Consider the following 27955-nt stretch of genomic DNA (forward strand, 5'->3'; position numbering starts at 1 on the left):
TATGGTTTCTAATAGTTGTATTAATAAGAGTCGTTTCTATTAGCGATTTATGCAAATTATCTCTAAAACTATGCAATAGATGCAGTTTAAAAACTAATTCTAAACCTTTAGAGCAATAGAAGCGGTTTGTAATAACACTTTACACAAGCTTCTGTTCTAAGAATCCAATATGAGCGGCTTGAAAATTGCTCCTAGAAGTTAGAGCAATAGGAACGGTTAGTAGCAGCGTTTGACTTAGAACTGCTACTAAAGGTAGCTTATATCAACAATTTTAAGATTGCTTTTAATAGTTGTATCATTAAGAGCGGTTTATAGTAACGGTTTTTTCAAATCGATGCTAAAGCTATGCAGTAAGAGTGGTTTCATAATTGTTCTTAAAAGGTCAGGTAATAGAAGCGGTTTTGTTTAAACTGATTCAGTTGGTCAATTTTCAAGAGCGGTATTAAAACCACTCCTAAACAACCGCTCCTATACAGGTGTTTTTTTTGTAGTGTCCCCAAGAGGAGCTCATAAGGATTGTCATGTTAAACCCTGCAGGTGGATTTAGTCCGACATGACGATAAGGTTGAGTGATACTACTCTTGGACTAAGACATTAATTAAAATGAGTTGTCAGTAACTCAATTAATTAGTGAACATCCGACATCTTAAACACAGGGAGACTAACACACTCATAATAAGAAGGAGCCCAAAATGTAATTTGGGATTTGTGCGGTAGTTCAGTAATAATTTTTTAGTGGTATGAATTATTATTGATGAAATTAAGTTGGGTGTTCGGGGCGAACACGTGAAGCTTAATTTCATCGAGAGACCAAAACTAATTCCTCCTCTCGGTCTCTATCATAGCCTCTTATTTATAAAGTATTATACCCACCCTTACCCACCTTCTTACCCATCCTAATGGGGCCGGCCAAGCAAGCTTGGAACCCAAGCTTGGGCCGACCAAAGTAAAAAGGATGAGCCAAATTGAGGGGTCGACCAATGCTTGGAGCCCAAGCATGGTGTGGCCGACCCTAAGCAAAATAAAAGGATTTTTATTTTAAAATTTGTCTTATGTGGATTCCATGATTTTAAAAGAAAGTTTAAAATTTAAATCTTTCCTTTTATAGCTTTCTATAAAAGATTAAGAAAAGATATGATATTTTCCTTATTTGTAGATTGATAAGAATATTTTAATTTTGATAAAACTTTCCTTTTTTGTAATCATGTTCATGATTTAAAAAGAGAGTTTTAAAATTAAATATTTCCTTTTATAAGTTTCTACAAAAGATTAAAAAAAGATTTGATATCTTTCCTTATTTGTAGATTGAAAGGAGATTTTAATTTTAAAGATAACTTTCCTTTTTGGAAATCATCCACATGTTTTAAAAGAGATATTTCAATTTAAAGAAATTTCCTTTTATAACCAACCATGAAGGGATAAATTATTAGAGAAATTTTATTTTTAAAATTTTCAGAAACAAATAAGGAAGTTTTAATTTTTATTTAAAACTTGCCTATTTTGGAAGCTCTTAAGGTGGCCAGCCATATGATTTAAGAAAAGGAATTTGGTTTTAATTAATCAAAATTTCCTTTTCATGGTAAAGGAATTAAGGAAGTTTTTATTTAAATTTCCTTATTTGCCAAGACAAAAAATTATAAAAGAGGGGGTAGAGGTACCTTTATGGGTGATAACTCTATTTTTATTTTCCTCTCTCTCTTCCTTGGTAGTGGTCGACCCTAGAACTTCTTCTCCTCCTCTTCTCTTCTTCTTTAGTGGTCGGTTTCATCCCTCTCTTGGAGCTCTTGTTGGTGGCCGGTTCAAGCTAGGAGAAGAAGGAGAGAAAGGAGTTTTTGTTTCTTGCATCCCTTGGAGTTTGGTGGTGGTGGCCGAACCTCTACATCCTTAGAGGAGTCTTGGTGGCCGAAACTTGGTGAGGAAGAAGAAGGGCTTAGGTGGTTCTCATCTCGGTAGATCGTTGCCCACACAACGTCCGAGATAAGAAGAGGAATACGGTAGAAGATCAAGAGGTCGTTGTATACAAAGAAAGGTATAACTAGTAATTATTTTCCTCATCATACTAGTTTTTTCTTTGTATAAATTCTAAACACAAGAGGCATATGATTCTAGATTTTCGAATTTGCGATTCGAGTTTTTTTTTTTTTGTTTTTTGAATTTGTGATTCGATTGTTCTTTTTTGTTAAACCTAATGTTATTTTAGAAAATTAAATATTGAATTTCATTAAGAGGCTTTGTCGAGGTGGTGGTGGATGCTCCCATACCCAAGAAGGTCATGTGCCTCGCCATGTTTGACCTGGGAGCCAATTTTCGAAATTAATATTTAATAGAATTTATAACATAGGTGGATTTGGATCAATAGTGTTAAATTCCGTTTGCGATCCAAGTCTAAACCATTAAGAACAGATAAGTTAAATTTGGAATCAATAATGTTGAGTTCCGTTTACGATTCCAAATTTAATTTCTAAAGAACACAATAGGTTGTTAGGAAAGGTTCGACACTTGTACAAAATTTTTGTACAGTGGAACTGGTACGATCTTCCTAGGACCAACCAACATAGATATATCCACAATAGTATAATATTGTACACTTTGAGCCTAAGCCTTCATAGTTTTATTTTTAGCTTCACCCAAAATGTCTCATACCTATGTAGATATTTTCATCCCTTTACAACCCATGATCTTTTCCATGTCTTTTCAATGTGGGACTTTGATTATATTCCCAACAATTCTCCCCTCAAAGGAAGGACCGCCATTACTCTCATGGTACAGGATTCTCGTAAGCATCTAATCACTTTTGACCTGTTCCGGACCTCTCCGTAAGTATTCAGTCACTCTTGACCTACTCTGGATCTCCCCTTAACTTCGTTCAAGATCACCCCACATGGCATTCAGTATGGACCATGACTCTGATACCATTTTTGGGACCAAGAGAATTTGCATATCTCCATAATTGTATGATATTGTCTACTTTGGACGTAAGCACTTATGATTTTATTTTTGAACTTTGACCAAAAGACCTCATACCAATGAAGATATCTTCATCCTTTTAAATCCATGATATTTTCTATATTTTTCCAATGTAGGACTTTGATTGTATTCACAGCAATTCTCTCTTCAACGAAGGATAGATGCTTACTGGAAGAGCTGCAGCAAGTCAAGAGTGATCAGATACTTGCGGGGAGACCCAAAACATGTCAAGAGTGACTGGATGCTTGCGGGAAGATCCAAAGCAAGATCATGAGTGACCGAATGTGTGCGATATGGCCTGAAATAAGTCAAGAGAGGCCCATTATCGATATAACTGATAGCATATTTATGTGATATGAGTCATCCGCTACAAGCGCTTCCCAATTTACCCTACTGACCGATAGAAAATTTTTACGAGACTAAACCATCCTCTTAAATTAATCGACATAAAATGAATACTTGTCAACTAAAAAAAATACCCGCACAATTGATTAGAAAAAGGAAAGCAAGAATGAGATAGGAGACATTGCTTGCCAATTGACAAATTTAGTGTCTCTGATTAATCAGAATACAAGAATTCACTAAAAGATTTAAGTACAATCCGATCCACCAAATAACATTTGAGGACACAATGTTTGTTTAGCAACTTTTAGATCTTATTTCTTTCCACATCAGAGTTTCTCTCATAAATCTGAAAAAAAATAGTAATAATCTGCTAATAGATGAATTTGTGTTCCTATTTAGTGATGGAAACACAACATTTGACAGATAGCGAACGAGAAAAACACAATAAAGAAACTACGCTCCTAAAGACGATGTATTTTATCAGCGACAATGAGAATTTATTTAACTTTGCCTAGTAGACCTCAACGTGCCATTGTTTGTTCTTCTTCAGCTGGGAGAGCTTGGCATCCCAGCTCTCTCCCCTCTGCTCGGCAACTCTCTTTAGAGTATCTTGAATCCCAGGCATCATTCCTTTCAAGCCACAGAAGTAGATGTGTGCGCCTTCGTCTAAAAGCTTGAAGATTTCATCACTATATTCCTCGATCTTGTCTTGAACATACATCTTTCCGCCGCTCTTGTTCTTCTGCTCCCTGCTGAGTGCTTTGTCATATCTAACAAAATTCAAGTACCAATGATTAAGGAGCCATTAAGAATTCAAAAATGATATGATTCGAAGGATGGTCTAGCTACCTGAAGTTATCGGGGTAGTTTTTTAGATAGTTGTTGAACTCGTCATCATAGAGAAGGCTGTCTGTGTTCGCAACCCCTAAGAAAAGCCATGAGAGACCGCCAAACTTATATGAGGAAGTCACATCCTCCATGAACATGCGGCGAAGGTATCCACGGAATGGAGCAACTCCAGTCCCGGTGGCAATCATGATATGAGTTGCATTTGGGTTATCTTCTGGCAGCAGCATGATTTTACCAGAGGGACCTGCAATTTGTTCACAAAAAAATGTTGAATGAGGAGAAAGGATAGAAAGAATCCTGCATTGACTCATCCTGAAAACTTAACCAGGTTAAACTACCATACTACACTACTCGGCTAGTATAGATCCCAATGGAAATAATCTACTAGGAGTGACAAGTTCAATGTAGATCCTATAGTTTTCGACATGAAACTGGTGAGCTTTCTGCCAATCTTGTGTTTGCAGAATTATTCTCCAACGTTTACACAAAGTTGCACATGTCGAAGTTAAGTAAGATGTATAGAAGCACGCAATCGCATCATACCTGTTAGCTGAATCTTGTCACCTGGCTTTGAGTCACAGAGAAAATTGCTGCAGACACCCTTCTTTGAAGGGTCCTCCTTTCCAGTCTCAGGATCATAATAGACAGCACGTCTGACACATAAACTGGCTGTATTTCCATCAAATGAGTCACCATATCTAGTTGATGCAATTGAGTAGAGACGGACATTGTTGGGATTCCCTGGCTTCTTTGGGTTCTCACCCTAAAGAGATGAATAGACCAAATAAGAGAACTAGATAACAGTGAACAGCTACAGAAGTTCAAGAGCTTTATGCCTATAAAGGAAAAAAGCATAATTTAGTTAAACAAGCTGGTTGGCTAAAATCCTAGCAATGGAGCACTATGGTGATACCTCCCAAAGTTGTTGTTAATTTTCTGTTTTGTTTACTATCTGAAGGAGGGATCCAAAAAAAATCAAATCCATGAATATGAATCACTACATCAAGAGGTATCTTGTGTCTTAGATGATGGATCAAATATTCACCGAACAATTATATTTGAAAGCAACAACATAGTTAATGAATGCTTAACAATGGGAAAATCAAGCAGAAAGAGAGAAACAGAAGAAAATAGTGAGGAAGACAGATATCTATTGTGAATTGAAATTTACTTTCAGGTCTTTAGAAAATAAACCCTAAAAATAGAAGGCATATTTATATACAGTATCATGAAATCTCAGTACCAAAAATAACACGTACAGGAGGAATAACACCATAGCTTTGACCTTCCCAATAAGGCACGTTGCCTCCATGATCAATCACAATATGGCATGTCTCGCCAGGTGCATTTGAACCCACAAGCCTCTCAACTGAGACAATTGTTGCTGTATATGGTTCCTTGGGCTTGTATAAATTAAGAGGCGGCTCTTTAGCATTATCAAGTTCCAAGGGCTGAACTGGAACTTTGTTTTTGGCAGTTTGTTGGACAGACATAGCAACAACTTTGCACTGATATTGCGTGGGTGTTTGTCGCCTTTTCAAGTTTACTGATGGTAATGGCATCCATAATTTATTGTCAAAGGAAAGCCTATTTTGAACCTGAATAGATAAAACAAGTCAGTTTAGTTGAAGAGGCAAAATCAGCTGAACTTCAAAATATAAGGTTAAATCATTAAATATCTAAGACGTCAGAGTTCCATGTTAAATTGGTATCACACCATGAGTTGAAAACAAATGGCAAAAAAAAAAAGAGCGACCAAGTATTCTAGGGTTTTTTTTGTAGCTGCAGGCTACGGCAGAACTTACTACTTATAAGAAGCAAAATGTACATTATTCAACAACCTGACATAGTAGCAGGATTTGCATACATAAGATAGCAATCATCAATAGTGAAAGCAGATATAAAAAACGAAAAATATAAATTTAAGAATTATGTTGTAAACCGTCAAACATAGCAGCAGGATTTTGCATAGATATCCATAGCTAACGCTGAAAAGATCAAGGCACCAAATGTAGCTATGGGAATCAAGTTACCAACTGTTAGCATTTCAGTAACAGAAACTGATCAAGATTATCTCGTTCCACTATAAATCCCTCAAAATTACTTTTACCAGTACCATCTTCAGACTAAAACAGTCAGTTCAACTACCTATTGACTTTTTGTGTATTAGATGACTTGCACGAAGATGAGAAAGATTCAGTTTATATCCTTGCAATTTTATAGCCAATTGCTCTCTACCCAACAAATGAATAGTTATTTCTTAGAAAATGTCAATTCAACTCTCTCTTGATGAACAAAAATATAAGCTACTCGAAAGAAATTGAATCATACCAAGACACAAGTTACCTATTACTCGATATAAATAGAATCACAAAAGAATTCTCTTTATTTTAAGCTATGAATGACCAAGAAGCAGCAATTTGAATGTGGGTCATTCAAATTGGATGACTGAAAATTTTCAAGAAACTAACCCACCATAATATTATCCTTAAAACATCTGCTAAGAGAATGATAAGACAGGAATGGGGCTTAGCAATCAATTGAACAAATAAAGATGAGAAGTGCCAGTTACCCAACTACAAGCAAGAAGCCCCCCTTTCAACAATACCCATAAAACTTGATGGAAAAGTGAAATACTAAAAATTTCCAATAAAGCTTCAATCATAGTCCAACCAACCAAACCCAATTCCTAGCAACCAATAAAAGGATAATGAGCCAGCCTTTTTCTCAACAAGGACTAAACCAAGTTACTATCTTGAAAAAATTGTCTCACGCCGTCCATATCACGTTTGAAAGGTAGATTCAGGTACTCTAGTTATCCAACTCAGCGACGGACAAAAAATAACTAACAAACCAGTAAAAAGGGGAGAAAAAAACACTTAAGGAACATTAAACTCGATGGCATCGCGCTTCACCTTCAATCCGGTCTTCCTCAACGATGCATCTGGCATGATTGATGCAGAGACGGGTGCCTACCAAAGACTCAAACCATCAGGTGTAAACAACACAGTAAACAACTTGAAGGAGATCAAAGCCTAAGATTTGAGGGATGAAAAAACAACACCACGGAGAAGATCGCATACCATAGATCCTAGAGCGTGCGCCATCATCACGAGATTTGTGGAGATCTCCGAAAGTTTTGGGAAGGAGAATGGGCGAGCAGGCGAGCAGAGAAGCAACCCTTACCCAGCGCTTTTAAAAATTCGGTGAAATGCACTGAGAATCATTTACGGAAACCCCCTCGTCTCTGAATAAATTACAAACTGAGTCTTTGGTGCTGGCGAATTTTATGATTAAGCCGCCTATTTTTCGCTTTATAAAAAATCAGCTAATAATTAAAATTTCTATTCCTACTCAGAATAATAATAATAATAATAATAATCCTAATTTATCATCATTAACTATCCGATGACTACTAATTCGGTCCCATGAAAATTTTCATCAATCATTAGAGTAAATCAGAAAATACATACGACGGGTAATTCAACATCCTTTAATTATGTCTTTCATTTAAAGAAAAAAATCTTACAAATATATCGTAACTAGAATTTAAATCTCGAATATCTGAATGACAACCTGAATATTCTATCGCAACATGAGCACCCACAAAAATTTCGATTCCTTAGAAACTAGTCAAAGCAGCCTGTTATTACTGGACGCGTGGGCATTAAAATGACAAAAAGGAATAACTGTCTATTATGTAAAAAAAATGACGAGGGTGTCGATTTTGTAAAATCAAACCAAGCAGAGGCTTTCTGAAAATTTGACCTCCGTCTTCAGCGGCGTGAGTCAACGGGCGTTGCCTGTTGACTTTTCCACTTTCCCCGCGCAAACTTTGAAACGGTTAACAGAAAATTATAAAACAAGACCCACCCTGATTACTTGGAAGGTGAGGTAGGAGGCTGATGATTGAAGAGAGGAAGACAAAAAGTTTACCAAAAGAAACAAACAGCAGCTCTAAAGAAAAGCACAAGCAAGCCTTAGTGGAAGTGCAGAAAGTAAACGTAAATGCAACAAGAACAAAACCAATTCATGTGTGAAAAATTATTTATACAATATAACTTCTTGCGATACTTGCGTTGTTCATGTGCATTATTCTCGTGATGATATCGTATAGTCGAGGTCACGAGTTGCACATCAAAATAACATCTTGGTTCAAGCTAGCAGTAGCGGTGCAAAAATTCAACCAAAAGGTTCTAAAGGTTCGATCGTAAACGATATAGCAACGAGGTACATACTACATACATCATGCTAAATTCAGATGAATAGTGTCAAACAAAAGTCGAAACTAGATCCCAACATTCAACTTCGACCGTTCAAATTCTTCTCAATAATCTAGTGAACCCACTGATGGAGCCATGCCATTGCTTAGATAATCGCCCGATGTGCGGGATTGGATTCTCCTGTTAGGAGCTCCATTTAAGAGATCAACACCATCTTTGCCCATCTGCTGCACTTCTTGCGGCGATAGGATCTTTATGCATGATACGCTGTTCACGAACTCTCTGAAAGCAGAGAAGCTGCATGAAGTTAGAAACTATAACTTGCTTAAAGAACATGTCCTATTTGTAGAGAAGATGAGCTACTCATGTCTGTTCATGGGTTCATAAATGTTTAAGAAAAATAAGCTTTGCAAATTCCATCAAAATAGAGATAAATTTGATCGGTAGCAAATTGTAAAACAGACGGGCCAGCAGCAGATATAGGTAAATGCAAATGGCACCGCAGGGTGCAGTTGCTCGATGTGAAATGCAGTCATTTCAAGATGCTATTAGCACTTGCAGTCTTTTAAGGCGTAGAAATGAATTTGCATCCTGCGAATCGATTTGGATCACCAACCTTTTTGCGAGTATGCCATGTTACAAATGGTACTTGAAAAGTTTTTGCACACAACTGAATACTGTCACAGCGGATAATGACTTTGTTCCTTGATTTGTTCTGCTATTTACTATTGATGTTTCCAAAATATTCAGTTATGATTGACACAAAACCTATCTTTTGTGAGTACTATCATTAAAGGATGTTGTCACTTGAAATTTTAAGATACAATGAGCACAAAGAGGACTTACAGCCATGGGTCGTCGCCTACGAGAAGAACATCATTTTCCCGGTCGACGAATACAAGCTGCCAGCCTGATCTTAGGGGGTCCTCCAATAGACCTTCTAGGCCAAATAGACGCCCGAGCTCCATGCGCAACTCGAGGTAACTGTTAAATTTGGTAATGTCCAATGACCTTCCGAAGGACCCTGATTTGTAAACCTGCCAGTGAAATATTACAATGTCAAAGAAATACCACAAGAAACTGGCAAGTTTTTTCCATGAAAATCTCATTCCGACGCAACAAGGTTGACATATACATACAATATAGAGATGCGAAAACAAGGTATGACAGCCAAAAGGAACATAATGGAGGGCATCAATCATATTCATTATTGCAAGATGAAACGTCTAGATTGCAAGTGATGCACCAAAAAATCTAAGCAAACTGGAGATTATTTACCTTGACAAAGGTTCCATTTTGTGGGTTGACACTTCCCACATTACTAGGAGACTGAAAGAGTTCTGAATCCTCCACACAAGTCGAACCAGTCAGTGCTTGATGCAATGCAAAATCAGTTCCAGCACTGCTCAGAAATGGCATCAATGCTGAAACAGTGTCGTTTGCCATGCCATTTGGAACTAACAGTGATGATGTTTCTATATTCATTCTGGAATTACCTCCACTTTCCTGGATGAGAGAGCAATCTCTTTCTGGAAATGGTGGTAAAGTAACGACATGCGGAGAGAGACTGATTTGTTGACTCAACTGTTTCGGTTGTGATTGCACAGATTGTATTGCAGAAGGAACAGATTCAACTGCATGTCGCTTGGACGACCATGCACCTGTATCAAGTACTGGGTTTGTTTTCCGCAAACTAAGAAGGCTCGATGATTCTTCAGGAGAAAATGGATCCATAACACCCTGCAGAGGGGAGATACTGGATCCCGATAAACTGTTAATATTGCTCTCAGGTAAGCTCTGCTGCTGGCAAAATGATGTCATTGTTTGCATGGGTGAAGTCTGAGGCTGATAATTGGTGAACTGGGGAACTGTTGCCATTACATTAGAAATTTGGAGGTTAGGCGACTGCAGCTTTTGTAGCTGTTGTACTTGAGGTTTCTGCTCCTGCTGCTGCAGTGCTGATATCTGCCCATGTTCATCGTCATTGAATGAGCTTCCATGCTGTGACTGGTGCTGGATAAGCTGATACGGAGAATGGATTCTATGGGTTTCTTGATAATTCTGGAGGGTTTGTTGAGGTTGAGATTGAGATTGAATTTGCTGTAAAATATGACTTGCTAAAGGAGGACCTGATGCACCAGATAAGTTTTGGGCCTGCTGAAATGGCAAAACTGCTGACGTTGCCTGTTTGGAATAATCAGCTGCCCTCATCTCCTGTAGTGCAGCTGAAGCCATAGCCTGGTACATATCAGGCTGTACACCGAGCATGGATGGATTAAATCTTGGATGCATCCAAGCGGCCATCCCATTACAGAATCCCTGGAAATTCAAAGACTGGATTGCTCTGTCTCCATCTCGAAGCCACATAAGATCATCTCTCCCACCTAAACATATAGGTGACAGAAGTGAGATGGCAGTAACAAGGAGTTCGTACCTGTTTAGTTAAGATTCAGCAAGCAAACATGATAAGTACCATGTAGTGAGGGCAAGTCAGAAGGCCAAGGGCGCTTGAGCCTAAGTGGAAAGGAAGATGGATACATTGGAAACGTTGTTAAAGGCTCGATCTCCCAAAGAGAGACTCTTGGCTGCCTCTCTCCAGAAGTTGACTCATCCCAGCCAACCTACAAGAAAAACCAGATTCAGTTTCAAGAGGAAGTGCAAATTAAGAACTTAGCGGTGGCATTCAAGAAACATAAATGGATTGCAACACTTTTACATGTTACTATAAAAGTCAAAAAACGGTTATCACATGGCAGGTTTGCAGAAGAGGAAAGTCAGAAAACTTCTATATATACCTTCACAGAGCGCCAATATGAATTTGGCCATCGGACAGGATCTAGATCACTTATCCCTGTGACAGTGCCCATATATCTAATAATAAAAGGACAAGGCAATTAGAAGCTACTGTGCATTAAAAAGCCTGTGACAAACTAATATAGATGCTTTTAATATAAATAGGGGAAAACAATACTCAATTGCACATCAGATAGCTAATGGATGTTCCAACAGCAAAAAGAAAAATGCAACTCAGGAATGAGAAATGCTACAGTACCAACCTGCGCACGCTAGACTCCTCAGTTTCAAATAGCATTCTAAAACGCATGCCGATGGAAACACGGGTGTGATATACTGCTTTGACATACTTATCTAGAGGGATGACAAATTCTGAAGGGCTTGCCCTGATAGCAAAGATTATGCTCAGAGTTATAGCTCCTACAACAATAAAATAGTTAAAGAGAGGTAAAATATTATAAATCCTACCTAGGGTTGTAGAATATGGTAAAGCGACTGTTTGTTGCAGCAGCATGAGCTGCTGCAGCAAGAAGACCAATATGCATGCTGTCACTTGATAATACAGACGATGGCATGACGGTTTGTGGTCGATTAGCACGCCGAATACCAATGAGCAACTGGTTGTTCTCATTCCTAGTAAAATATATGCAATAGAAAAGAGTGAGGATTTTGATTTGTGTAGTAAGCTGGAAAGAAGCAACACATAGTACCATCATACCAGATAAAGAGTACTGAATCTCCAGCAACTAGTCTTTTGGCACTTACAAACACACTCCATCCAGTTGTTAGAAGGTGCCTCTTGGGTTGACCTGCACAACAGTGCTCTTAGGAAAGATCATCAGGTAAAATATGATCTTTTGGTCTGCAAAGAATCTGACCATGATCCTGTTTATCCTGAACAGACTATGAAGAACAGTGGCAAAAAATAAACAATATTATTTTCTAGCTGGCTGTGTAGATTTTGTGAAGAACTAATAATACATGATTGTGTGACATTTCTGCTCCATGGACTGCATGGAAATAAAGACCCCTTTTACAAAGACAGTATCAAGAAATGTGAAATATAAAGAGAAACAAGACACTTTAAATTAGGGGGAAAAATGAAAATGATTTACATGACTAAGAATATGATTGAGTTTATAGGTTAGGATGAAACAATATTTACTTACAGCCTCCAAACAAGCAATCTTAGATTACAATCTCATTACAAGGAATATTGAACAGGAAAACCAAATGGTATTAAACCAAAATAATTAGTAGTCCTGAGTCCAGCAGTTAGTTCCAACATAATCAATCCATCGCCAGCCAAATTCAATGAATGAAAAACCAATAACTATGGATTATTAATATCAATATCAATTGTTGCACAAATTTCATCTATCGTTGATGTTCATTGCTGATTCCATATGTTCCTTCACATACCATAAGAATAGCACAATCCCCTTTTATCCACACCATTAAACTTCTTTGGAGTATTAATTATCATATTCTCTTGTTTATGTTAACAAATCAACAAGCACACCTACCTTCTTACTTGTTATCTTAAAGCTACCAATTGGAGGAGTTGCAAATTGATTTGAGTTTCACCCACATGGCATGCACAGTCATTGAAACAGAAAACACACCACAAACTTCACTGAAAAATAAGAAATTTACCACGAAATATGTGACGGAACTTCCATTCATTATCATGAAGGTCCTTTGCAATCAACTCTTGCACAGGAGGCTGCAGGGAATAATCCTGTAGAAACAATGTAAAGAAAACTCAATTGCTTAGAAAATTTGTAGAGAATAAGCAGATTAATCAAGCTGGGATGGGACTCAAGGATAAAACCCACCAATGGTGGAAAGACTTTTTCGGCTGCCCGCCGAGGAACAGAGAAACCACCATGAGTGCTGGTGTCACTTGCAGTTAATGTTTTGCAGAAGTAGTTGGTTGGCTGTTTGCTTGGAGTACCCAGTTCAGCAGGAAGATAAGGATACTTTTGTTCTTCCTACAGCAAGGGGCATGTCAGCTTATATAGTAAAAGGAAAGGAAAGAAACATGAATGCCTTTGTGTCAAATGTAGTATAGAGATTGCAATTACAGCGCCTAACGGTTGTAGTGTCATCTGGGCATATACTTCATCAGTCTCAGCATCTGCCTGAAATGTTAATTGGAGGGTGTATTGTAATATAGAAATTAATCATATTAGCTGTTTATCTCAAAATATTTATTTCCCATGGTGAACTTACATGCATTGTCACATTATGAAGCTGACAGATCAGTTGAGGAGGTAAGTTTGGGTAATTTGGGATATGAGCATCAATTTCCTTATTAGTAGAAGCAGAAACCTGCAAGGCCTATGAGCTGTCAAATCTTATAAACTAGCTAAATGGATAACCAAATTAAGTTGGGGACACAACTGTAATATCATCATAAAGAATGAGAACTGATAGACCAGATAAGTTGATGTATGGGATCCTACATTGACAAATAATTCTACTAAGTCTTTTTTTTATAGAAATCCAGGTATCCAACTCTTCGAACCAACTAATCCTAAAGGTGACCGGCAGTCCCCATGAAAATTTCCTACCGGCCACAAAGTAAATCGGCAAGCGCTCATAGTGATCCATCCAAGAAACCAACATTCTTAGGTTTGTTGTTGTGGGAGGAAAATCCCTACAACGCGCCGCAACTATGATTCGAACCTTAGATGTCTGATTAACTGCTTAGAGGGCCAAACCGATGCACCATAACTCCGGGGGCAATAAATCTACTAAGTCATGATATTACTTATGATGCTATTACGATTGTAATTAATATTAATATGGATGTGTATAGTTAAGCCAGCTCCAAAAACTTACGACAAGATGAGGATGGGAACGAGCATGTATGGAGTTATCAAAAAGGATAAAAAAAATATTATCCAAAAGTAATTACGTTAGCTCCAAAAACTCCTAAAATGATAAAAAAAACAAATTAATAAATTGAGATGATATGAACATATTTAAAGGCAATCAATCAATTTAATAATAAAAATAATTGAATTGTTCAAAGTGGAAGGTGTAAAGGATATAAGAAAACCAAAAAAAAAATATTAACGATATTATAAAAATAATTTAATTAATTTGAAAACAAGTAATAATATAATCTTTCTTAGAGTCTATGGAAAAAAAATGTGGAACCGCCACATCAGCGGCCCCCCTAGAGTCGGTCCTACGGATATGGAGGGAGGTAAATACAGATACACAGCTAAAAGCGCATGGCCAGGATGCTAACCCCAAGTAATGACACCCCGATGATGTGCCCAACTCAAAACTTAGGTCAAATAAGGCTTGATGATGATGACAATTAAATTGATCCACCATTGATCAAGGTATTGGAGTTGATTTGTTTTATACTGGATTCACTTTTACAAGAACATCCAACAGTCATGCAAATTAAGCTTGTGGAAGTTGGACCAAAATCATTAGAAGGAAAATATATATAATGTATAGTTGACATATATGTCCATGGAGCAAATCTCAAACATTTCTCTCTTTAGAATGAATGTATAAATAATTTTGACATATATGTTGATCTAGTAATTCTTAAATAAACCATACCCACCCCCTCCCTAGCACAGACACAAAATATAAATACAAACGATGTTACATTCACTTCCACCCATGTCCAAGTCCCCATTTCCTGCTTGCAAATCACATCTATCCCCATGACAACTGTGCAACCCCTTCTACTACATCAAACTCTCCCTTATTGGAGTCCCTCGCTCAATTTTAGCAAAGGACGAAGACGACTCAAGGGAATCATTTGTGACTAGGACTTGCTTGATAAATATTGATTAAAAAGATAAGTATTGCACTCGTCTTCACGAAATATAATATGCTAAAGAATGAAGCTCACATGGCATTAGCTAGAATTATCACAACAAATTACTTCACCAAGATCAATACTGGGTCTAAGAGGTCATGCCAAGCGGTAATATTGCTCCAGCATGACCAAGCTCACCTACAGAACTTGTTTGATTGATTATTTCTCTCCCCTGCACCAAATACTTGTGGCAGAATTGGGAAGTGTAGAAGATACTGAATTCTAACAAGACTATATCAGCAAGGTATGAATGTAATAAACTTACCTGCTCGCTATGTCCCTGGGGAAAATACACCACACGACTTCCAATAGCAGGTAAGCAAACCAGGGGTCCAGCACAAGCATGCCACAACTCTGAATTCAGATTCTTGTGCTCGCCTGTGATGTTGTATTAAATATCAAGTGCACTAGAAAATAGATGTATACACAAAAGAGTAACAGAAATTTTAAAAACATATATATTAATAAGTAATATTAAAAAATGAATCCTCTCAAAAGGATTTGATCGCTCTTAACCTTAGCATATGCAGCAACAATTCAATGTAAATATGTTAGTTAGCATATTTCACAAAATAGTCAATACAAATAGACATACCGAGCAAACAAAGACATTTTATCAAGGAGATGCATTAGTTATTCTTCAACGTCCAAGCAACAAAACATGTTCCGAAATTAAATTATTATTTTGCAACATAAAACAATTCATATGCAAGAGAAAATTCAGGCCATTGGCAAAACTATATGCAAGAGAAATTAATTTTTTTACGTTATGGATTAGAGAAATACCCTGAACAAACACTGCAGAGTACGATATCATTACAGGCTCACTAGAATCAGTCATGCAAAATATATAAGGCATTTTTAATGTTTGAGATACCATCAAAGTCCCACGTTAGAAAGATATGGAAAAGATCATGAATTTAAAAGGATGTAAGATATCTTCATTTGCATGAGGTTTTTTGGGTAGAGCCCAAAAATAAAGTCATGAGAGTTTAGCCCAAAGTGGACAATATCATGTCATATGGGATGACCTTGAACGAAGTAGCGGGAGACTCGGAGCAGATCAAGAATGATCGGATGCTCGTAGAGAGACCCGGACCATATTGTTGGAGTTACAATTAAAGTTCCACATTGAAAAGATATGAAACATTATGTTTACATAGAGGAGTTAATTGATTAAATCATGCATAAAGTTTACCTTCTTGCGTTGGCTGAGGAAGCCCATCGGGTGTAAGCCTCATCCTGAATTTTTGGACAGACTGAATTCAAGATGAAACAATCCTGGGAGTTCAATCGCACCCTATGTTGCACAAACAACTGCAACGCTGCATATATGATTAACTTTGCTTCCGTGCAGCAAGTTTGTTCAGTAGAAAGAGTGGCATCAAATCCTCTACCAACGGGGAAAAAAGACGGGCTCAAAAAGGAAATAGTACTGAAGATCCACTAGGTTACACTAAACTCCACTGGTATACAGCAAAGCCAGTTTCACTGCAAGCCACGAGATACTCGCTTCAACACTCATCAGGTTCTGTAGCTTGCAAACTTCAAAAGCGTCCTCACACCTCAAAAATCCACAAAGTTTCAACTTAGAACCAACTAAGTAATACTGTGAGATATTGCTCCCACTGAGGCAAGTGTCTATTCCCAATGTCCAAGCTTTCTATTATGCAATTCGGCAAAACAAATCAAGCTACAAAGCTCCACAGTAGGAATCAATCTTTAGAACTTGAACCTCACACAAATTAGCTAAAGGTTGCACGAAAACCGACTCACTCGAACAAAACTAGCAAGGAGAAAATAAAGCACTACAGATCTCTCCTCGGGAACTTCTGCTGCCACTGGAAACCGCAAAAGATCCTTCGGTGAGTACTAAAAGCGAGCTCCAACCTTCAAAAGATCCCACCTTTCCTCCTCCCGTCGCTCCAAATCCCCATTCCGAACTCCATAAAGCAGCCGCTATCTCAAATATCAGATTCTGGAACTTGCAAAACCTAATCAACGAGCTCTCTTGTCCAAAAAACCCGGTTTCGGGTGTCGTAAGCTCCAGATCCCCTTCCCAAAACCCCAAACACGAGCATTTTCCAAGGCAATCCCGCAAAAGGCGTCGCCGATCACTCTTAAACTGCGCAAAAACCTGACCGCACGGAGGGAAAAAATTGGCGAGATGGGGAGGAGATGCAGAGAGCTCTTCTCAGTGGCTCACTGTCCGTCTCTTCTTCCATCTAATCACTCAGTAGAAGACCGCCATTATTTTTTTTTCTCCTTTTTTCGAAGCTTTTTTATATCTTTTTCCGAGTTTTTATATGCGATGGTGATACTCTCGGAAACTTGGGGAAATTATTTTATTCTCCTTCGTTCGTTTTCATTCAAAACTCCTTTCATTTCGGACAATTCACGTAAACGACCCTTCTTTTCCAAAAGTTGAGATCCTATCTTTCACATGTGGACCGTAATAACCTTTAATCCCACTTTTTAAATTAAAAAATTAATTGTAAATATTTGTCGATAGATAAATTGTAGCACTTATCTATCATTCAATTACCATATATAACAAAAATTATTTAAAAAAATACATTTCGCAAATGGCTCGGGGGCAATTACGTCAAATCACGATCCATTTTTTCTATCTTTTATCTCTTTCGTCGTACGAGGAATCGCCTCTTTCCAAAAGAGCCACCCACAACTATGAATTAATTAATAACGCACCCTTACTGCAAACCAACGTAATTTACCCAGCCACATCTCTTCATCTCGTCCTTCCATCCAAGCTCCGCCCCTGATCCAACGGTTCATATTGTCTAGAGCTGGTGCGTCTTCTCGCCGTCCTCGCACACCGCTTTAAAAATTTACAGCGTCGCGTGGAAGTTTTATCCCAACGTCACGCCTCGCTGTTCGTACTACGGCCTATTCGATGACTGCGACGACCTACCCTGATGATGTCCTCGGCGAAGCGGGGAGGGACCCTGCGTGTCCGTCCAATTAAAGGGCGAGTAGAAAATCAAGGAAGCCAGAGTACTTTATATTACAATTTCGCGCAGGAAAAGTACGCCGGTATGGGCACCGAATTCAGGGGAGGGAAGCGGAGGGCCGACGTGGGCTGTCGGATCAGAAAGCCCGGCCATTCTACGCCGTCCGATTGCGTGGGGACGCATGTGACGACTCCAAGAGATGTCGCTCTCGGGTCGTACGGCGTGCCGCAGAGCGCGTGTGCTGCGATCGAAACACGCGAAGCCATTTTATTTTATTTATTTAGTTGCTCATTTAACTATTCAGTAAAACTTTCACTTCACCCTCCCTAAAGTCACTATTTGCTTTCTTTACATAAGAACTTTGTTTTTCTATTTACCATCTTCTTTACTAAAATACCCTTAAGGAGTTTTTTTAAGGGAGAACCAGTTTTAGTAAGAGCCATAGTTTATTCTTCTTGCATAGCAAAACGCAATCAATCCTATAATCGAAGGACTACATTGTAATAGTCGGTTGAATACATAACTATTATGTATTGTAGAATATATTTTTTTCAATTGGATGAAACATATGAGACCTTGAATGTTATATCGTCCATCATTACGTTTTTTAATTTATCTTAATCACCAACAAAAATTTTATATGAGTCATAATTAATCAATGTCAGAATGACTCCATCTAAAAATTGAATGCGTAATTTAATGAAAATAAATATCTTCTCTTTTATAAGAAAAAAATGATTATACTTACTTCAGATAATATTTTTCACAATTCATCTTTAGATTAGGTAAAAAGATGTAAATTATAAAAAAAATAATGAATTAGATAATACCGAATCTTTGATGATTTATTTGATTCTATGAAAATTTTTCATTCGTCGCAAAGGTAAATAGTAAATTATTTATGACGGAATAAACCAGAAATCCAACATTCTATGATTCTAATTTAAAGAAAAATCTCTATAAATATATTATACTTAGATATCGAATAAATATTTAAATAATAATTTAATATTTTTAGGTGCAACATAGTCTCCAAACGAAAAACAAATATTTAAAAATTAGAGAAAGATCATGGTTATAAATGGATGGAAAGAGAAATGTTTTCACTATTTTTTTTTTTTTTTTGCGTTTATATATATTGAAATAAAAAAATGTTCAAAAAATAATGAGAAAGATCATGGTTATGAATGGATGGAAAGAGAAATGTTTTCACTATTTTTTTTTTTTGCGTTTATATATATTGAAATAAAAAAATGTTCAAAAAATAATGAGAAAGATCATGGTTATGAATGGATGGAAAGAACAATGTTTTCACTATTTGTCTTGGGTTTATATATATCTATTTCATAATTAGTCAGTAAAACTCCTATATTACCCGTCACATTGCTTTTGCGTAGGGTCGAGTGGGTCCCAGTTTTATGGCCGACCATGGTTGGGTATGGGTTCGGGTGTCAGTAGTCAAAGAAGTATGACTCAGATATATGTCAGGGGCCAGGGCTGCACATTAATATTCAAGTTTGGATAAAATGAGAAGTAATAAATTGATAGATTTTAGTCAAATCTGAACGTGGTCTGTGTCCATTCGTGGTCGCCGATGTGTCGACTCGTCATTGGCTGTCTCCATCCGCTACAATCCCAACATTTATTGCAGTCTTCATCATCCGTGTTCCGTCTGGCTTGCCTACTTCAGTTTCATTCTCGTATTAACACGATTAAATTTATGATAGTCTTATTCACGTTGCAAGAAGTTCAGACTCTTATTAACCAACAGATCAAAGGAAAGGAAAAACAAAAAGAAAAAGGATTCACGCTTCATTTTGCCGTTGATACTGTAACTGCAGACCAAATCTTGCGATCTCTAATCTTCTCTTCCGGACTTATCAGATTCACTGGTTCCCTCCAGTGGCTTCCACATGATATCCTTCAGCCCCGTCGAGAGACTCTTGAAGAACTAGAGATAAAATTGGCATCAAGAACAACAGAATACATCAGCCTCCCCTTCCTGAACAGTACAAAGAAGATATCTACAAGTGCAGTTTCGCTTCACCTTGTAAAATTCAAGCGTATCGCCTTTGGCCTTGCGGAGTTCGACGACGTGCAACGACGGTGCCACTTCGAAAACCTTCAGAAGAAGCAGATATTTTCATCCTCCATGAGTTCGATACGAGTGTGGAATAACTGAACATGGTCTTTACCTCAGTTGCAATGGCTAGATGGCCTTTCCTTCCTGATTTTTCTCCTTGCAACTTCAGCTGAGGTAGAAATCAGCAGTGAAGTTACAAAAACTTGCAGTCGTACAGAGAAAGAGAGGAAGATATGTATGTACCTTGTAATTCTGTTTTTTCACATCGAAACCCATAGGTTTACAGGCTTCTTCGATTTTCGAAAGTATCTCATTCGCAGGAAGTTTTGAGGTAAACCTTGTTTCCCTCTTGACCAGACCCTGGAAAACATGATGTCAAATGCATACACATAAGAAAGATTAGAGAAACTAGTTCTGTTTGAGCAATATTGGAAGGATAATGTAGTTGAGCAATTACTGGGTTTTACTGAATAATCACCATTTGCTTCTCGAAAAGGGTACCAAGATTGAGGCCCTGAGATGTCGAGATGAGATCAAAAGCATTCATTGCGTCTGGCTTTTCCTTGCGTCGCTCAACCACAAGATTTGTTGCTTCCTGCAGATTGAAGAGTAGTAGAGATAAACCATGTGCTGGTAGTAGAATATTGAGGATGAGTAAATTCTACCTCTGACTCGTCGAAGATCGCATCCACATCAACTGGATTGACATCTGCCGTCTCAAACTGAGGTGGTTGATATCCCTTCTTAAACCATTCATTCTCAATGATTTGTGGAATCGCGATGCGCTGCAAAGGAGCTGCATTATATCAGGAGTACAAGCAATCTCTGACTCGTTGTTCAATCGAAATGTTCGTGGTAGTCGACTGAGCTTTCGAACAAAAACTACTTACAGTTTGGGGGTTAGGATCTAAAATTCGCTTGATAAGTTTCTTTGCACTCGTAGAGAACCAATTTGGACAGGAGAAGGCTGCTTTGAAGATCTGTGATGCATTCATAAGCATCAGTACTGGTTCACATGGTTACCCTGTTTCGATCACTAATATCTGAGTGAGCATTGTGATAAGTCACCTTTTTGTATAACGAAACTAGATTGGTTTCTTCGAACGGCAAATAACCTGCCATGAGGACGAAAAGAATCACGCCACATGACCATATATCTGCTTTAGCCCCATCATAACCTTTGTCCTTGATCACCTAGTAAATTCGAAGAAACTTCACTAGAGGAAGTGAATGAAAATTGACTACAAATTCAAAGCTATAAATTTCACCTCAGGAGCAACATAGTTCGGAGTACCACATGTAGTGTAAAGCATGCCATCTTCCTGCAACATAAAGTTAGACAAATTTCAAGAGACTCCTCATGATCAACAATCCATGCCATATCGAGAACTTACACGAACTTGCTGAGGTAGTGCACTAAGTCCGAAATCTGAAATCTTAAGAACACCAGTAGCATCCAGCAACAGATTCTCAGGCTGTTATGAGCTCCAAGCCATGGAGCAGAAACAGTTAGGTAAAACCAAAAAATTTGTAAATTCAGTCTAACAGAACATGGCACAAAACTATCATCGACCTTGAGATCACGGTGGAAGACGCCTCTACTATGACAGTAATCCACGGCATTGATCAATTGTTGAAAGTACTTTCTAGCTTCATCTTCCTTTAATTTTCCGTTCCGAGCCTAAGTAACAAGTCTTCAAAGTATCATATGTATGTGATAGGTATGACCAGAGTGTTAATACTATCTATCTTACAATTTTGTCAAAGAGTTCGCCACCATCTACAAATTCTAAAACCAAGTATATCTTCGTCTTGCTGGCTATGACCTACAAAAAGAGATTCGATCTGTAAGATATCGATCATCTTTTTAATGAATCACATTGCCAATGGACTGTACATCACTGTCAGTATACAAGAAATGGCATAAGGAACATCACTATATCTATTAATGCCTTGAGTTCAGATAATAATGGAGACTTGTGCCTCACCTCGTACATCCGTATAACATTCGGATGTCTAATCAGTTTCATAGTCGAGATTTCTCGTTTTATCTGCAGAGAATTATCCATCGTCATCACAAAGAAACTTAAGAGTTTCATTGAAGGAAGCTTATCATCTACTAAATTATGAGATTCATACAAATGCATTAAATTGTAAGGCATGGTTCTGTAAATAAAAAATGATAAATCAAGTTGGTAAGCTTGCTTTCCTCTTGCTAATTGGCTCGTGGAAAGAAAAAAATAGGCGAGAGATATATGAACAAATAAGAGAAACAAACACTTTCAATTTCTCATTGTGGTTGTTCACCTGGCCGACCATCTTATGCCGCAAGATCTTATCTTTTTCGAAAATCTTGATGGCCACGCTCTCACCGGTCTCCACGTCCTTGGCGAACTTGACCTTTGCGAAGGTGCCCTCGCCCAGCGTCCGCCCGAGCTCATATTTCCCCACCCTCGTCCGTCCCACTGAGCCCATCGCTTCACCGTGGCTCCGTCCGCCCTACCGCAACTACACCAAACAGACTGCGATTTCCCTGCGGCGCGAATCGCCTCCTCCACTCGCACGCTCCAGTGAAGCTCCCCGGTTTCCGAAGCGCCGACACACCTGCGATTCCGCCGCGTTCGTCGCCTCTCCGCTCGCGCGGACTTGGTTGCTGAGCTCGGAGAAGAGCCGCTGGTGGAAGTGGAAGAGCGGAGGAGGAAGGTAACGGCGGCTGCTCTCAATGAAGCGCCCATTTATTCCATAATTGCTTATATTTTATTAGAAAATTATCCATTTTTAACCTTTGAAATTTATTTTATTTTCCAAATGGCCCTCGAAACGAAATTAAAAAAACGCTAACGTTGTTCTTTTGTCAAGTCATTTAATATCATTATTGATTGAGGGTTAAATGGCAAGATGGACTTTAATTAGTAAGAAAATAAATATAGAGACACGAGCTCTATTAGAATTAGTATGATTAATTATTTAATTTTAATTTTAATAGTAGTAAAGTACGGAAAAGTATAAAGAAATAATATCCAATCTAATAATTCAGTCGATTATTATAATGAGTGGACTATCTAGGGTGATTTTTAAATTTGTAATAATTGAGGTATTTTTAATTGCATTATTAGTAAAGACCTCCCCTGGTTAGAGTAGGCTCAAGAAAATTTATAAAATTAATATTATTATTGAAATGATACTATGAAACCAATGTGGATTAAGATAATTCCAATTAATTATGCTCATTCATATTTATTATTTTAGTTTATTGTTAAGATCTACAAATTTAGATCGATTTTAAGGTAAGCAAGTTGCCGACCTAAATAATACTTTTTATGGATATCAAAATAGAAAGCTTCTTGAAGTCAATCCTATTAAATCATGAGTTGACAATTTATCCACTTCCATAATGTGGTCATCATCCATGCTTAATTAAAAAATATATATCTAATCAAAATATAGAAAAATAGATAATGAAAACGACAAATAAATAAATCTATTCGAATTGTGTTTTTGTTAAAAAAAAATGATTTGTCTTTTTTCAATTAGCCAAAATGGGTCCAATAAAAAATAAAACAAAGAAATTAAAAGTTGGACCTTAAATTCGACCCGGTCCGCCATTTTAATTTTGAACCAAACCTGAGTTGAGTCTACTAATTTTAAATGGGCCGTGGTTTAGCGAACGGTTTAAATGGTTAGGTTTACGGCGGGAGGTGGAAGAAAGGAAGCGAAGCGATTATGCCGACGCTGGTGGTCGGCTCATACGAGAAGTTCATCTGGGGCTTCGCCTTCCAACCTGAGACGCTTGCCGTAAAGTCCCTATTCTCCTACCTCCCCCACACCGCCCCCATCAAGTCGGTCGCCACGGCCGGCCCCGTCGCTGCTTCTGGCGGCGCCGACGACTCCATCAAGCTCTACGACCTCTCCTCCGCTACAGAGATTGGTACCCTCCTCGACCACAATGGCTCCGTCACCTCGCTTGCCTTCTACTTCCCGCCCTCCTCCCCTGCCGGCCTAACCCGCAACCTCCTCTCCGCCTCCGACGATGGCGCCGTGTGCATCTTCAACTCTGATCCTTTCTTTCACCTAAAGATCATTCCCGTCTACCGAAATGACGTAATGGATCTCTCCGTCCACCCATCTGGCTGCGCTGCGATCACGGTCGGCAGGGAATCTTTCCTCGCGTTGATCAATCTGGTGAGAGGCCGAAAGAGCTTCTCGTGCCGGCTCGACCGTGCAGCCTCGATCGCGAGATATGGATGCGGATACGGGGGAAGGTTCTTCACGGTGTCAGAGGAAAGGATTACAGTGCATGATTCAGAGGACGCGAAGATGATCCGTGAATTGAACAGGCAGAAGAGGCTACTTTGCATCGCTCCTGCCGAGGTACCCTTACTGTTTCTTTAATGGTGCCCTTTTGCTACTATTTAGTTAGATATACTAATCATCAAGATTTTCACCTCTTTTTAGGATATTTGTCGGGGAATCTTTTCCATGTCCTTTGCTAGAGTTATATTTAGGCATATCTCCTTTGAAATTTATCGAACAAGAGCAAGTGTTAGCACATCAGATATCAATCTTCTCTTTTCAATTTCCCTACTGATAGTTCAGAATTACTGCAATTTGGTTCAATTTCCCTATTAGCTATTTTTGAACACACCAGTGAATTTTCACTTGAACAGGAAGTGGGCTTGTTTAAAATATGTGCTTGTACTTCGATGTGGTTAACCAAATTTTGCATCTTGCTGATTGCAAGACAGTACTAGCGATTTGAAATTTTGATGGATTACTAAGTTGCAAGACAAATCTTAGAAGGCTTGTTGAACTTCTGGTTGATGTATTATTGCTCTGGTGAATGTTCTCTAGATTAGCATATTATGTGGTCTTCGATAATAGGATGCTAATAAGTATAACACCCATATAAAAACTGATTCATTAGTTCTTGCACTGCATTATATTTTCTAGTACGCATAGTTCTTCAATTTGAGGAAACTGGTGCAATGTCTTTTACATGTTAAGATTAAGTTTTGATATGTTCCATATTAGTATAACCCATGAGTTTTTTCTTATGCCACATGATATCAGAATGGAGTGCTGTTTACTAGTGGTGAGGACCGCTGTCTAGCACTGGGGATATGAGAAGTTGGGAAATTGCATATAGCTTTGAAAATGCGCATTCAACTCGGGTGAAAGGACTTGTTGTTTTGAAAAATAGAAGCAAGTCCGAGACTTCTGATGAATCAAATCTGATTGCTTCTGCATCCTCAGATGGTATGATACGCGTGTGGGATGCTAGGATGATTGCTCAAGATAAACCAAATCATTTGGCTGAGGCTGATACGAAATCTAGACTAACTTGTCTTGCTGGTTCATTTAAGAAACGTGAGTTATAGGAGCTTTCTGCTCTTTATATATATATATGCTTTTGTTATCTTCTTGCCATTAAACATTTCTGCTGTGACATCATTATTCAATCCTTTCTGAAATATTTGTGCAAGGTTACTAAACCTATAGGTTCATTGCTAATGATCTGGTTGTTCAAAGATTCGGCAAGTCCCTATATATGTTAAGGGAAATTTCATTTTACCATTGAGGTTTGATTGCTTTTTAAAAATGCCTGCTATAATTCTAGGGTTTTCAAAATACCCTAGGATATGCAAAGTCTTGTTATTTTACTCTTTCACCAATGAAACTGTTAAATAACAACAAAATGGTGACTTGGTAGTTTGTGGTTGAAGTGTAAAATGATCAGAGACTCAAGACTTTTCAAACTCTAAGGGCCTTTTGATCATCTTAAATTTCTGCAAGGCATTTTGAAAAAGTAGGTAAAAATTTAAGGGATTAAAATGAAGATGCTGAATATTTACTTGCATTCACAGTGCTCTTTGTAATAGTCTGCACTGTGTAGAAAACTAATTGTTCATACAAGAAATGTTTGAGATATTTCAACAGCAATTTATAAGAGAAACAACTATGTTTACTTGACTGGCATGAAATACAATGCCCAGATACATCAAGCAAGTATATTCAACTTCATAACACTGAACCATGGGGTGCTAGTGTGCCACAATTCTCTTACAAGTTCATTCCTTCCTCCTTCACTGTTTTAGCTCCTGAACCCTTAAAATCTTTGCATAGGTGTTTTCATGTATACAGCAGAGAAGTCTTTGTTAGGTTCAGGTCTGTTTTTCTATCTTCTTATTGTTGCTATGTCTTAAACCCAAAGCTTATGTAGCTGTCTTCTCTATGAAGCAAATTCAGTTTCAGATAATTTTAGACTTTGCTATCGTTTAATTAAGAGGCAAAATGTCTGACAACATAGCCTTCATTTCTTGCAGGACTGTTACTATTTGAAAGATGCAAGCTATGAGTTTGCCTTTGGTTCTTCTGCATGAGCTTATTGGACAATCGGTCTAAAATGTTGATACGGCGAATAAGGTAGGGCCCCAAATTGAAGGCCGAAGACAAGGAAACTTGTTGATGTGACGGTCAAAGTCAAGTAGGGTTCAACACTTGGGGCCGGAATGGGCGTACGGCTTGGCCAAACAGTCTAAGCCGATCGAACCTCTTGTCCGATCAACTCTAGTACAATGGAATTCCGAGCCGAGTCCACTTGGCTTGGTCTACTTGCCCGAGCGGACGTCGAGTGCTTGGGGAGGCCGATTCCTCATAATGATTAATACTCCTCAGTTGACCCAACCCCGTTCGAGTACGAAGTCTGATTGTCTGTTGGAGGGAACTTGGTGAGCCATTCATCCCAACGCAGTGAGGGCTCATCAGCTCAATAATCTAATATTCCTTTTTGACATCTTGTGTAACTGTTATAAGGAATTAAGGGGATATGCTCTGTGATAGTTGTACGGTGGAAGCTTCTACTCTGCAAAACACAGAAATGATAGACCTATTTTAGGAAAATTGTCAAAATGTCAGAATAGTCGGTCTTATTTTAGCAACGCATTGATATTCATGCAGAAAGGAAAAGTAACACTATATAAAGGAGTCTCCATCTATAGGCGCAGATATGCTAGGCTATCAGAGTTCATTGTTCATCGTCATTGTTCTTGACTCCTTTAGCTCATTACTTGATTTGTGCATTGGAGTACCTATGCCGGAGACCTCTCCTCGTTCCTATCACTGGCGTTCTCCTCTCCCTGTTCTTGTTTTTGCCACGCACACTCGTTTGTGGCATCAGGGTCCTCATCTTCTTGCAGTCAACATCGGAGTTACCTAACCAACGTACCACCTTCCTCACTTTCAGATGAGATCAAATGTCATGAGTGTCTATAAGTTAAAATATTTCTTCTTCGAAATAATTGTTGTTGTTGTTGTTGTTGTAAGAGGCTAAGTATTTTTTTTCACACCCAACCTAAGCAAGCTATTTATTGTTGTTTCTCAAAAGTGACTTTGCCTAATGTTTCTTTATTCCACCTTGCTGATGGAAATTAGAAGCTAGGGAACTGGTTACGAGTCACGTTCCTCAGCCTTGTGGTGAATAATATATAATACGGTGCATATTTTACTGAGAACTTCTTTTTCAGCTTATAAAGGTTTTAAATTTTTCCCGGCATCAGTCAACTACTTTTTCCATTATTTAACAGCTTGTTGTCCTTGTTAACCATATTTTATAGGCAGAGGGAAAAAAGGAAGATGGTCGTGATGGCAGTGGCCGTATTCGTCAGAGCTCACTGCAACGTCGGTTTTACTGTTGGTTGAAATGAAACGTCATGGACTGCTCCAACACTTTCCAGGTACAACATTGTTAACCATCTCCATGCAGCTCGTTAATCAGAATAATGTTTGTTTTGTTCCCTAATGAGAGATGAATGCAAAATTCAAGAGTCAAGTTAATGAAAGTTTTCGAAATTAAAGATCCAAAATGATAATA

General features: G+C 38.2%; 3 protein-coding genes and 1 pseudogene across 6 annotated transcripts; 1 reads left to right on the forward strand and 3 right to left on the reverse strand.

The window, feature by feature from the left end:
- Nucleotides 1-3669: 3669 nt before the first annotated feature.
- On the reverse strand, nt 3670-7380 carry LOC121980977 (ferredoxin--NADP reductase, embryo isozyme, chloroplastic-like). Its single transcript, XM_042533269.1, has 6 exons — nt 7245-7380; nt 7077-7133; nt 5421-5759; nt 4705-4924; nt 4162-4405; nt 3670-4082 (listed from the first exon to the last, which is right to left on the reverse strand). Exons 1-6 carry the CDS (start codon nt 7269-7271, stop codon nt 3824-3826), a joined length of 1146 nt encoding a protein of 381 aa, XP_042389203.1. The 5' UTR covers nt 7272-7380; the 3' UTR covers nt 3670-3823.
- An 814-nt stretch (nt 7381-8194) lies between these two features.
- On the reverse strand, nt 8195-17327 carry LOC121980978 (auxin response factor 6-like). The gene is made up of 14 exons (XM_042533270.1): nt 16229-17327; nt 15296-15408; nt 13413-13511; nt 13265-13321; nt 13016-13171; nt 12834-12918; nt 11896-11986; nt 11646-11810; nt 11441-11563; nt 11180-11255; nt 10858-11005; nt 9663-10768; nt 9231-9421; nt 8195-8666 (listed from the first exon to the last, which is right to left on the reverse strand). The coding sequence occupies exons 1-14, from the start codon at nt 16269-16271 to the stop codon at nt 8489-8491; spliced, it is 2631 nt and encodes an 876-aa protein (XP_042389204.1). The 5' UTR covers nt 16272-17327; the 3' UTR covers nt 8195-8488.
- Nucleotides 17328-19705: 2378 nt separating this feature from the next.
- Nucleotides 19706-22813, reverse strand: LOC121980980 (CBL-interacting protein kinase 23-like). 4 transcript variants are annotated; one of them, XM_042533271.1, is made up of 14 exons: nt 22393-22813; nt 22074-22136; nt 21840-21911; nt 21659-21766; nt 21480-21560; nt 21354-21407; nt 21154-21279; nt 20976-21065; nt 20751-20870; nt 20564-20680; nt 20329-20445; nt 20198-20254; nt 20050-20124; nt 19706-19953 (listed from the first exon to the last, which is right to left on the reverse strand). In XM_042533271.1, the coding sequence occupies exons 1-14, from the start codon at nt 22558-22560 to the stop codon at nt 19861-19863; spliced, it is 1341 nt and encodes a 446-aa protein (XP_042389205.1). In that variant the 5' UTR covers nt 22561-22813; the 3' UTR covers nt 19706-19860. The 4 variants fall into 4 exon arrangements, 2 of the variants coding, with proteins under 2 accessions (XP_042389205.1, XP_042389206.1); XR_006111699.1 differs by lacking the exons at nt 19706-19953; nt 20050-20124; nt 20198-20254 and having other exon boundaries at nt 20355-20445; nt 20751-20881; XR_006111700.1 differs by lacking the exons at nt 19706-19953; nt 20050-20124; nt 20198-20254 and having other exon boundaries at nt 20355-20445; nt 20543-20680; nt 20751-20881.
- A 947-nt stretch (nt 22814-23760) lies between these two features.
- Nucleotides 23761-27935, forward strand: LOC121980981 (annotated as a pseudogene).
- The last annotated feature ends 20 nt before the right edge of the window (nt 27936-27955 follow it).

Source organism: Zingiber officinale, chromosome 5A (assembly GCF_018446385.1).
Source record: "Zingiber officinale cultivar Zhangliang chromosome 5A, Zo_v1.1, whole genome shotgun sequence".
Lineage (NCBI taxonomy): Eukaryota > Viridiplantae > Streptophyta > Magnoliopsida > Zingiberales > Zingiberaceae > Zingiber > Zingiber officinale.